Genomic DNA, 13,595 nt, shown 5'->3' with positions numbered 1-13,595 from the left:
TATCGATCTGTATATACATGTATCGATCTGTATATACATGGATCGATCTGTATATACATGTATCGATCTGTATATACATGGAATACATTTATCGATCTGTATATACATGTATCGATCTGTATACACATTTATCGATCTGTATATACATGTATCGATCTGTATACACATTTATCGATCTGTATATACATGTATCGATCTGTATATACATGTATCGATCTGTAGATACATGGATCGATCTGTATACACATTTATCGATCTGTACAACATGTAGCAATCGTTACATATATTTGTATATATATTTAATAATATGTTTATATATAACTCAATATGTATATAAATGTATCAATCAGTATATACATTTAGTATACTGTAGCAATTTGTATATACATTTAGCAATATGTATAAACATACATTAATCTGTATATATATGTAATACATTTAGCAATATGTAGATACATATGGTAATCTGTAGCAATCTGTATAAAATGTTTGGGATTTTACAATTTCATACTTTATTCAGTGGGAGTTTAAAAATCTACTATGTTATATAGTAAATGTATTATTTGCCGTCAGTAAGGTGCAAATATTAGATATTACCAATACTGTGCTGAAATTAAACTGATTGTGTTTTTGTTTCAATTAAGAAAAAGACAACTCATGAAAAATACATATTGTCCGCTCGGAAGCCATATCATCATAATGACATTGACCAGAAATAAATCTGCATTTTCTCAGTTGGTGTATCTTTTATTAAGCATCTTCTTTTGCCATTTAATTTCAGAAGAAAGGTAAAAGTTAACGTCATCGGGTAACAATTATAACAAGCAAATTCCTGGAATTTATATCCCCCGCTTGCAGGACATACTGTAGGTTAACATTATTGAGGTTAGGTTTAAACATGAGAGTATCGTGCTGTTGAGACATAATGTATAGCTTGAAACTTGAAGAAAAAAAAGCCGTACACCTCATTGATTATCTGTAAATATGCACAAATTACATCGGTTGGCAAGCTTAGCATGAGTTGGATGTGCATAAGGAATTTGGTTGAAACATCTTAACTTTTTCTACAGCAACAAGTACTTATTGTAATGGGGGAACATTACAGATGTCTCCCAAACAGCCTCATAGTTGCAAGGATGCATCAGAAAAGGATCCCATTGCCATAGTACACCTGCAATGTACATACTAAATTTGAGTGAAATTGAGCAGTTTCTAAATTGCAACCAATCAGAATCCTCTGTGTAGTTGCTGTGGCATCGGAACGTATGCGATTGAATTTGCAATCCCCTAATACCCATATATACCAATATTCATCGAAATCAAACAATATCTAAATTGCGACCAGTCAGAAGCCTCCGTGTGGTTGCTATGGCAACGAAACCGAAGAGGTTGAATTCGCAGTCCCCTAATATCCCCTATATACCAATTTTCATCAACATTGAACCAAGTTTGAAGAAAATCGGTTAACATTTGTTATAGATATTGCACAGAAACAAAACCCAGCAGGTAATTACTTTTTTCGTTATTCAAGGGGGCCATAACTCCACCAAATGGGGTCTGCTAAAAGTGATCATCCAACATGGTCAAGTCCTTAAGGCATTTAACCCTGTGACCAAGTGTGAAGAAAATCGGTAAACATTTGCTGTAGTTATTGCACGGAAACAAAACGCGGCAGATAATGACGTTTTTCATTATTCAAGAAGCCATAACTCCGCCAAATGGGGTCGCTGAAAGTGGTCATCGAACTGGCCGAGCCCTTAAGCAAGTTAACCCTATGATCGAGTTTGAAAACAATCGGTTAATTTTTGTTGGAGTTATTGCACAGAAACGTAGCGTGACAGACAGACAGACAGACAGACAGACCCATATTAATATCCCCCGTTTAGATGAACGCGGGGGATAAAAAGGGCATTGATGTTAGGGAGGTCATATTTCAAGATGATTTCTAGTTCAAATATGCAATTTGTTTTTTGTCGTTGTCCTGTCATCTTACACCTCTATTCGACATTACAGTGTTAGGATTGTACAAACTGTTGTCGTTGATTTAGAAAGTACAAATTTAGATAAGCAGATCTGAAATTGAGAGAGATGAAAATCAACCCAATCAGCTAACATTACTCACGTGACGAAGTGTCGAACGTGAAGTAAAGGGATGATGACGTCATTACTGTGTTGAGCGTACCGCCGTCCACGTCGGACACTGTGAGGGTGGATACTGTCGTACCGACGGCGGCCGTCGTAGATATGGAGGCGGTCGGAGTGGCGTCGGAGAAGGTAGGACTTAACGAGCCAGTACAGGGGTCAGTCACAGTCACAGATAGCGTGGCTGTCGCTGTGTTGGAACAGTCATCTGTCACTTCGAAATTCAGGGCGTACACTGCCTCCGGGACAGACGACAATACCGTCACCTCAACTGACACACAAGGATATCAATAAATACATTGCATATCAATACAACGCGATAAGTTATCATCTTGAATCATCAATATAATATTTCTTAATTTCATTTTGGTATACAAATTAACTGTTACCTAAATTGATGTCACTAGTAAATTTGCTTTTTACGTTGTCTACATGGATGAATGATTGTTTCTGTGTTTTAAATTGTAAGTGCAAGCAATCGTGCATTGCGGAGCTCGGTATATACTTTGATCTGTAGGCACAAGGTACTTTGATACATGTCATCAAAACATGCGAATGCTACAAAAACAAATACGCCCCAGAAAATCTTAGAAATGAATACTTTCGATTTTGTGTTCACCAACTTAAATGTAACGGCACAGATGTACAATTACCAACGTGACATGGAAACCATGTAATGATTCTATGATGTTTTTTTTTTATTCAAGCCAAATGTATGTTTTGCTAAGCTTGTTAGCCAAATTAGAAATGTCCGGGAGCAAACAAACTTCAAGATTCTTTTTTCGACTACAATAGTGTTTGAACATATTAACATTAACTTTATGTTCGACTATTTCGATTGTAACTGATATTATCGAGAAAGGCATATGTTACTATCATGGGAAAAACATCTTGACACGGGCGATTTTTTATTAGTGATGTCGTGTTATAAAATGTTGATGATGCCAGGCCTGCAACTTCTTTCGCTATTTTATTTTCGACTTATATTTCAAGGTAGAGTTGGAACGTTGCCATTGTTGTCGGGATTGTTATTGTTCTTTCTAAAAAGAATATACTACCAATTTCAAATGTGGTTTTAAAACCTTGACATAAAGCAATTAACCAGTTAAATTTCATTACTCACGTGAAGAAGTGTCAAACGTGAAGTAAGTGGATGATGACGTCATTACTGTGGTGAGCGTGCCGCCGTCCACGTCGGACACTGTGAGGGTGGATACTGTCGTACCGACGGCGGCCGTCGTAGATATGGAGGCGGTCGGAGGGGCGTCGGAGAAGGTAGGACTTGACGTGCCAGTACAGGGATCAGTGACAGTCACAGATAGCGTGGCTGTCGCCGTGTTGGAACAGTCATCTGTCACTTCGAAATTCAGGGGGTACACTGCCTCCGGGACGGACGACAATACCGTCACCTCAACTGACACACAAGGATATCAATCAATACACTTCAAATCAATACAACGCGATATGTTATCCTCTTGAGTTGTCAATATAATATTTCTTAATTTCATATTGTTCTACAAATTAACTGTTACTTAAATTTATGTCATTAGTAAAAAAAAGATGTTTTGAACATTTTTTTCTGATTGTGCATTAATTTGCTTTTTACGTTGCCTACATGGATGGATGATTGTTTCTGTGTTTTAAATTGTAAGTGCAAGCAATCGTGCATTGCGGAGCTCGGTATATACTTTGATCTGTAGGCACAAGGTACTTTGATATATGTCATCAAAACATGTGAATGCTACAAAAACAAATACGCCCCAGAAAATCTTAGAAATGAATACTTCCGATTTTGCGTTTTATTCAAGCCAGATTTATGTTTTGCTTAGCTCGTTAGCCATATTAGAAATGGCCGGTAGCAAACAAACTTCAAGATTCTTTTTTCGACTACAATAGTGTTTGAACATATAAACATTAACTTAACGTTCGACTATGTCGGTGGTACCTGATATTATCGAGAAAGGCATATGTTACTATCATGGGAATAACATCTTGACACGGGCGTGTTTTTTATTAGTGATGTCGTGTTATAAAATTTTGATGATGCAAGGCATGCAACTTCTTGCGCTATTTTATTTTCGACTTATATTTCAAGGTAGAGTTGGAATGTTGCCATTGTTGTCGGGATGTTTTTTTTAACAAGAATACACTACTAATTTCAAATGTGGATTTAAAACCATGACACAAACCATTAACCGGTTAAATTTCATTACTCACGTGAAGAAGTGTCAAACGTGAAGTAAGGGGATGATGACGTCATTACTGTGGTGAGCGTGCCGCCGTCCACGTCGGACACTGTGAGGGTGGATACTGTCGTACCGACGGCGGCCGTCGTAGATATGGAGGCGGTCGGAGTGGCGTCGGAGAAGGTAGGACTTGACGAGCCAGTACAGGGATCAGCGACAGTCACAGATAGCGTGGCTGTCGCCGTATTGGTACACCTGTCAGTGACTTTGAAGTTCAATGGATAAGCACCTGCTGGCGCTGTGGATAGTACACTAACTTCAACTAGGGTAAAATGAAGAAAAATAGGAGCATACGTATAGTATAGTATAGTATAGAACAGTTCATACTGGCAAGAGCAACAGAATATCTGGATATTTTTCTCAATGATTTAATGAAAATAATAGAAATGTTATAAAATCCTTAATAAAGTAGTATACATGGATATTAATTTAACATATTTCTAGTAACATTGTGTCGATCGCGGATTCGGTTATTAGATAATAAAACCCAAACGCACAATTTGTGACACAAATGAATTATAAAGATCGTTCACATAATTATTAAATGGTTTGTGTTTATTTAAAAGTGGCTACATAGCTTACGTGTTGACGTGTCGAAACTGAAGTAGGGGGAAGCATTCGTCATTTCTGTAGACTGGATATCCCCGTCCACATCCGACACGGCTACAGTGAATACACTGGTCCCCGCCACAGCACTGTCAGAGACACTGGCAGTATTGGCCAGGTTAGAAAACGTCGGCGCGTTCGATGGTACTGTGAATAGAACCACATACTTCGCAAAAGGATTTCAACTCTGATCCAGTAGGGGAAACCATTTTGGATGAATATTTGTAATTGTGATTTGTATCTGTTTTTCTTCATTTTTACATTCTTCGAATCTGAAAATGACTTTAAGCTGTGATGGAAAATCTCCAGACTACTTACCCATTCATGAGATTTTTTTAAAACTATTTGGAACAATGCGCAGCATTGTACGAACTTTACGGCTTTAACAGACATTTGTAAAACCTATAGTGGATATTTTACCTACAAACAGTGAAAGTTTCTAAATTCTGTTTTCTTTGAAAACGGGATCAGTTTAAGTTAAATGATAGTAAATTATCATTCAATATCATGATTAATAAATCTATTAATTATTTTATGTACTTGCAAGAAATATATAAACTAACTAATACCTCCATTAAGCACTGCATTAAAGGCGTAGTCTGCTGCCCCGTCGACGTTTTCCGAACCCCATGGATAAGAAGTAGCTCCATTAACGTTCGTAGTCCTTTTGAAATCGTCGCCATTTCCGTTTCCATACGAGATAACAGCACCGATAGGCTGATATCTGTAATATCAATAAAATAACATCACAGAAATGATCTGACGCAGCGGTTTCATTAAACAATTTATGATTTTTTTTTTATAAAAGCTTTTTTAATTTTGCAAAAATGGTTTGACAAGTTTTATCAACTGGTACGAATCAGTATAGTGTGCCGGAAAAGAAACGTGTAGGGGGTCCTAATGAATATGAGCTATTCCGTCTTTGCGTATTGCAGAGTTATCTTCTCTTGGGAGTAGGTATTGATTGTTACGTCATTGGTTAACAAGATAACAAGTTTCAAGTTTTATTATATCCAAATGTAATACAGCATAAAGGGAAGTTATTCTAATTAACAGCTACATAATACCCCATGAACTTAGGTATATTGCTGTTTTTATTAGGTAAGCTGTCTCATTTTTGGAGCCGATGAGTAAAAAAGATGATGATACAGGTCGAGTCAGAATTGTGTTAATTTGAGAGCGATATAAAAAAAACGCCAAAAAAATATAGAAATTTTACTTTTCCCTTATATATTTCAACAATCACAAAGAAAATCGACGTAATACATATCTCAACCCACTTTTAATGATCGTCCAATATATACGAATACAAAGTTATTCGCGGAGGAATACCACTAACTTTCAATATAAAACGAAAAAATAAATTCTTTTAGCCGTGTCATATGTATATTTACGCTTATAATGCTGATGGTTTCCCGATAATTTTATATGGAAAATGGTTTCAATGGAGGACGTCACCTGGTGTGAGCAGAAATCTACTTTGTGAAAAAAAGGTCTCTGTTCGTTTTCATATTCTTCTCAAGTATTCAAACAATGACAACCCGTCATATTGGATCCATCAGGTTTCTGGTAGGTGGTATAAAGGAGTTTATATGTCGATGCTACATTGTAATATAATATACCACAGTGTAAGAATGTATGTGCAAAATTGCCATTGAAAGACAAACTCCAATGGAGTTTAATTTAAACACTTGATAGTTTGATAATACACTGATACATGTAGCCTATCCCCCGCGACCTTCGTTTTGTAGATATGTGGTATTGCCGTTTTCGTGGCTATCTTGTCAAGCTGACTTTTTTGTTTTTCCTATCACATGAATGTGTATAAATTAAATTTTCCATTGTTTGCACATAATAATGCCAGATATTTGCAAATGAAAAACATTTTTTTTTTTTTTTTTTACAATTTAGTCACTTCAATAAAGTAAACATAAGTTCAAATTGATAACCACGTGTAGTTTTAGTTATTTTTGTACTCCACAAGTAATACTGCGTATTCAGTGTGACCATACAACGATCCAAACGCTACTGAACTAACTAATATAGGTTATCGGCTCAATCCCCGAACACCAACTCTGGAGAATTGAAAGGAAAGTGTTTATATAGGAAATCCTTTGAAGTTTAGCTATAGCCTGTTTCAACTAAGAATGTCAACTCATGTACATGTAGATATGATACTAAAGTCAATAATAAAATGGATAAAAAGTTTTTATTTCCAACATATAACTGTTATACACATTTAACACAGATTTAAGTAATAGAAAATAATCATTAAATATCACTTTTTACATTATATTAAAAAGAAAAATAACATGACATTATATGAAAAACAAAATTCCTTAATTTAAGCCACATTGATACTAACGTCAGCAATAAAATACAGTTTCTATTCCTACATATAACAGTGATACACATTTAATACAGCACTAAAAGACAGCCATAATTAAACATAAAGATAAACAGTAAACCTATTTGGAGCTAAAGTAGATGAAGAATTTTGCATGAATCTTGGTGATTTTGGTTGGAATGGATTTTTTGGAATTCAGAAGTTTTGCCAAAAAGTATAATATCATCCTTTATTTCGAATGTTTGGTCTGTTTTGAAGTATATCCATCTACGTATGTCTTGACAGAAGTTATTTGTTATTTGACACCGTTACAAAAGATGTTCTATAGTTTGTTTGCTTTCTTGGCATAAATTACATAAATCACATTGTTTGATTCCAATTATTTTCAAATAATGATTAAGTGGAAGTATTCTCGAAAGAAGCCTGAAAGTGACCCATTGAATGCTAGTTTTAAGTCCATATATAAAGTTTTCTAAATCAATCATTTTGAGTCCACCCTCACTATAGTCTTGAACAATTGTTGACCTTTTTATTATATCAACTGGTGATTGCCAGACAATTTTTTTTCTTCAATTAGTGAATTATGTCTTTACTTGGAGTAGGGAGAGATATAAACAGGTGATTCATTTTTGCGATGATAAGAGATTAAGGAACAGTTATTCTCCTTATATGTGTTACAATTCTTCTTGACCCTTGATGTAACTTGCCATCTATAATACTAATAATTTTGTTGAAATTAACAGTAACCATTCTTCTAAATTGACAGATAAATCAATCCCAAGTAAGGTAAATTTGGTTGTTCCCATTTTAGTTTTTTTCAGTATTTACTTTTAACCCCGATATTTAAGCATATTTATATAATATAAAGATTGTGTGCCTTTTAAAATAACGGATGTGTCAGCAGCGAACTGTGAGAGCCCGTGTTCTTTGTTATTTATGTTTATGCCCTAAAGTTTGTATTGTTTTTTTTACCATGATAGCTTATATTTCAACTACAAAAAGAGATGAGTAAGATGATACCGGATCCCCCTTGTCTACAAACCCTTTTTTATGTCTACAAAGTTGGGTTAAAAATACATTCTGTATGATAGCCGAAGAAGGATTTGTATTAAAACATAACAGATAATAAAATCAAACTGAAATCACACAAGTTAAACACAATTCATAGAAATCGGAAAATAAGTACAAGTTTAACTGATATTTGACAATAATTATAGGAGATGTCACACAAATCTGAAGTTACAAGTTTAAATTATACATGTATATCATAATAAATATATATGACTGATTCTGAAAACTGTTCTTAATATTTATTATTATTTTGCAACTTTAAGCAGTTATTGATCTGATTAGAAGTTGATTTACCTGTGCAATTTACCTGTACAACATTTCTACAAAAGACTATCCCTCGCTATCATCACAACTGGCCACCTATGTAAACATGTGATTTTAAGCAGAGTTGTGTTCGGGGAACATCCCAGGTTATCTTGTAGTATTTGAACAGAAATACTACAAAAATACTATTATTTTTTACAGGCTAACAGTGCCTAGGGTCACCCCGAGGTACCACTCACCCGAGGCGACACCGAGAGTGACAATGATATCCGAGGGGTGGACCTAGGCACTGTCACACTCTAGTGAATGTAGTATTTGTTTCATTAATCCGAAAGTCAATAATCATCGAAGCTTTCATATTTGTAACAAATATTGTTTTTTATCAACAAAAATAACAGTGAACTATTCAAGATTTAACAATAAGGTAGTTTTATTAACACTGCGAAATGGCATGGCCGTTATAACAATTTAATTGTAAATATTAACTACCGGTTTACCGAACATCTGATTCATATGATCAACGGTAATGGTGTCCTTGTGTTTCACTCCCCCGAAACCTCGTTTTTTCATATAAATCACAACTGCTTTGTACATGCTCGTTTGACGGTACGCTGCGCGCTTTGAGAATCCTTATCCGTCAATAGTTTACGACTTAATCCAAATCGCCCAACTTGAGAAATATCGTACCATTCTTTTACTGCACTGAGCAGACGGCCGATTATTTATTAGAACAAAACAGAACAGAACTTGATCGAACGCTCAGATCGATACAAATGATATATGAGCAACATACATAATAAACAATAGAGGAATAGGTAATTTAGCCTGAGGACTGGAATGTTTGCATAACACATTTCAGAAAGTTCCAAAAGGTTTGCCATTAATTTCTTAACAATTTAAAAAAAAGTATACGGTATTTGTTAGTATTTGGAAAACGGAAATATTATCTGGGAATATAATTACGTCTTCTAGAACGAAAAAAGCTACATTGAAATACATGTACATAATGGAATGTATGCATCACCAATAACTTCCTGATCACAAAGTGAAACTTCAACAGGAAGTCGGTGGTTACATGTAAAATAACGCATGAGAGTCTTTTTTTTCTCTCTTTCCAGTAAGATTTAAAAGTCAGGTTCTAGCTTTATTTCATTTTTAAACATTCTATAACATATATTTACCAGAATGATAGATTGTATCATACCAGAGTTGAAAAATCTGAGGTAAAGATTCTTAATATACTGGCTGTTGATGTTTTGTAACAACCATACGTAGCTGAAACAAGTCTCATTAAAAATATTATATTCAACAAAAGTTCACCATTTATGGGTATGAGAACCACTTATATGACTGGCAGATAGGGCTGTATACGGTTAGATACTTTGTTTTACTTACCATTTAATAATTTAAGCCAGAAACCTATAATACGACTCTTAATATAAACCGCAAGAGGAAAAAGTCCCAATTCACCATATAACATGTATAAAGGTGTACTTCTTTTAACATTAATAAAACTTCGGAAAAAATCCGTATGTACTTGTTCAATATTTGAGCAATTCTCAAAACCTCAAATCTCACAACTGTATAACTATAATTGTAAAATAGTTTGATCCAAACTTTAATCTGAAAATCAATTGTCAAATTTAAATTTCAGATCTTTGATTTCAATATAAACATAGCCTTGGTGGCCAGGTATTTGATATGCCTATTAGGCACTGAAAAGGAATAGTTTTTAGAAAAAAGTTATTTATAGCAATCGACAATGTCTAGAACATTATAAAATAAACGATAATTCGGCAACCTGTGGCATTTAGAACTAAAAAATAATAACATTTTTTTTTTATTTGTGGTAACTGTCAATTTCCACTGTACAGAATATTTTTGAAAAACTGATAATGATTTCTGCATGTCGATTGTATTTTCAGTAAAGATGACATTACCATCAGCATATATTAAAACGAGTATCTTTAAATGTTCTGTTAAAATGTTATCACTTATAGCAACGCAATTGCAATTTTGACCATGCAAGAAGGTCTTAAGGTCATTAACAAAAATGGCCAATAGTAGAATAGATAGATGTTCCCCTTGTCGTGCACACGATTGTACATCAGTTTGTCGTACACCAGATTGTCGTACACCAGGTTGTACGACAATCTGGGGTACGACAAACTGATGTCCAATCGTGTGTACGACAATCGGATGTACAATCGTGTGTACGACAATCGGGTGTACGACAATCGAGTGTACGACAATATAGTGTACGACAATATAGTGTACGACAATTTGGTGTTCGCCAATATGGTGTACGACACGTACACCAGGTTGTACGACAATCTAGGGTACGACAATCTGGTTTACGACAAACTGATGCGCGACAATCTGGTGTAGGACAAATTGATGTACACCATATTGTCGTTCACACGATTATACATCAGATTGTCGACACCAGATTGTCGTTCACCATATTGTCGTACAACAGATTGTCGAAAACCAGATTCTCGAACACCATATTGTCGCACACTGTATTGTCGTACACCAAATTGTCGTACACTAGATTGTCGCACACCAGATCTATGCAATTACATAACACCAGATTGTCGTCCCCCATATTGTCGTACACACGATTGTGCATCAGATTGTCGTACAAACTATGGTACACCAGATTGTAGTACATCAATTTGTCCTACACCAGATTGTCGAACAACAGATTGTCGTACATGAGTTTGTTGTACACCAGATTGGCAGACACCAGATTGACGTACACTAGATTGTCATACATCAGATTGTCGACACCAGATTGTCGTCCACACGATTGTCGTGCACATGATTACCATATTGTCGTACCCTATATTGTCATACACGAGATTGTCGTACACCATATTGTCGAACACCATATTGTCGTACACTGTATTGTCGTACACCAGATTGTCGTGTATCAGTTTGTCGTACACCAGATTGTCGTACACTAGATTGTCGTACACCATATTGTCGAACACCATATTGTCGTACACTGTATTGTCGTACACCAGATTGTCGTACACACGATTGTCGTACACCCGATTGTCGTACACCAGATTGTCGTACACTAGATTGTCGTACACCAGATTGTCGTATATCAATTTTTCGTAAACCAGATTGTCGTACACCAGATTGTCGTACACTAGATTGTCGCGCATCAGTTTGTCGTACACCAGATTGTCGTACACCAGATTGGCGTACACTAGATTGTCGTACATCAGATTGTCGTACACACGATTGGACATCAGTTTGTCGTACACCAGATTGTCGTACACTAGAGTGTCGTACACACGATTGTACATCCGATTGTCGTACACCAGATTGTCGTACACCAGATTGTCGTACACACGATTGTACATCAGATTGTCGTACACCAGATTGTCGTACACTAGATTGTCGTACACACGATTGTCGTGCACATGATTGTACACCAGATTGTCGTACACCATATTGTCGTACACCAGGTTGTCGAACACCATATTGTCGTACACTAGATTGTCGTACACCAGATTGCCATACACCAGATTGACGTACACCAGATTGTCGTACACCAGATTGTCGTACACTAGATTGTGGAACGCCAGATTGTCGTACACCAGATTGTCGTACATCAGTTTGTCGTACACCAGATTGTCGTACACCAGATTGTCGTACACACGATTGTCGTACACCAGATTGTCGTACACCAGAATGTCGTACACCAGTTTGTCGTACACCAGATTGTCGTACATCAGTTTGTAGTACACCAGATTGTCGTACAAACGATTGTACACCAGATTGTCGCACACAAGATTGTCATACACCAGATTGTCGTACACCAGATTGTCGTACACCAGTTTGTCGTACACCAGATTGTCGTACATCAGATTGTTGTACACCAGATTGTCGTACACCAGATTGTCGTACCCCATATTGTCGAACACCATATTGTCGTACACTATATTGTCGTACACCAAATTGTCGTGTATCAGTTTGTCGTACACCAGATTGTCGTACACTAGATTGTCGTACACCATATTGTCGTACATTAGATTGTCGTACACCAGATTGTCGTATATCAATTTGTCGTACACCAGATTGTCGTACACCAGATTGTCGTACACCAGATTGTCGCGCATCAGTTTGTCGTACACCAGATTGTCGTACACCAGATTGTCGTACACCAGATTGTCGTGCATCAGTTTGTCGTACACCAGATTGTTGTACATCAATTTGTCGTACACCAGATTGTCGTACACCAGATTGTCGTGCATCAGTTTGTCGTACACCAGATTGTCGTACACCAGATTGTCATACACCAGATTGTCGTACACTAAATTGTCGTACACTAGATTGTCGTACACCAGATTGTCGTGCATCAGTTTGTCGTACACCAGATTGTCGTACAACAGATTGTCGTACATCAGTTTGTCGTACACCAGAATCAGTTTGTCGTACACCAGATTGTCGTACACCAGATTGTCATACACCAGATTGTCGTACACCAGATTGTCGTACACCAGTTTGTCGTACACCAGATTGTCGTACAACAGATTGTCGTACATCAGTTTGTCGTACACCAGATTGTCGTACAACAAATTGTCGTACAACAGATTGTCGTACATTAGTTTGTCGTACACCAGATTGTCGTACATCAATTTGTCGTACACCAGATTGTCGAACAACAGATTGTCGTACATCAGTTTGTCTTACACCAGATTTTCGTACATCAGTTTGTCGTACACCAGATTGTCGTACACCAGATTGTTGTACACCAGATTGTCGTACACCAGATTGTCGTACACCATATTGTCGTTCACACGATTGTACATCAGATTGTCGTACTCCAGATTGTCGTACACTAGATTATCGTACACACGGTTGTCGTGCACATGATTGTACACCAGATTGTCGTACACCAG

The 13,595-nt window shown here is 36.4% G+C and overlaps 1 protein-coding gene across 1 annotated transcript in view; it reads right to left on the bottom strand.

Annotated features, from left to right (window-relative positions):
• LOC110451987 (cadherin-23-like) overlaps nt 1–6,066 on the bottom strand; it is a 35,868-nt gene extending 29,802 nt beyond the window's left edge. The window contains exons 1-6 of the mRNA XM_021500227.1: nt 6,062–6,066; nt 5,564–5,718; nt 4,971–5,141; nt 4,360–4,650; nt 3,266–3,556; nt 2,123–2,413 (exon numbers count right to left, since the gene is read on the bottom strand). Of these exons, the coding sequence (XP_021355902.1) occupies nt 2,123–2,413; nt 3,266–3,556; nt 4,360–4,650; nt 4,971–5,141; nt 5,564–5,718; nt 6,062–6,066 (1,204 nt within the window). The remainder of the gene's footprint in view (nt 1–2,122; nt 2,414–3,265; nt 3,557–4,359; nt 4,651–4,970; nt 5,142–5,563; nt 5,719–6,061) is intronic.
• Nucleotides 6,067–13,595: the final 7,529 nt, after the last annotated feature.

Source organism: Mizuhopecten yessoensis, unplaced genomic scaffold, assembly GCF_002113885.1.
Source record: "Mizuhopecten yessoensis strain PY_sf001 unplaced genomic scaffold, ASM211388v2 scaffold6361, whole genome shotgun sequence".
NCBI lineage: Eukaryota > Metazoa > Mollusca > Bivalvia > Pectinida > Pectinidae > Mizuhopecten > Mizuhopecten yessoensis.
This window is presented reverse-complemented; position numbering and strand designations above follow the sequence as displayed.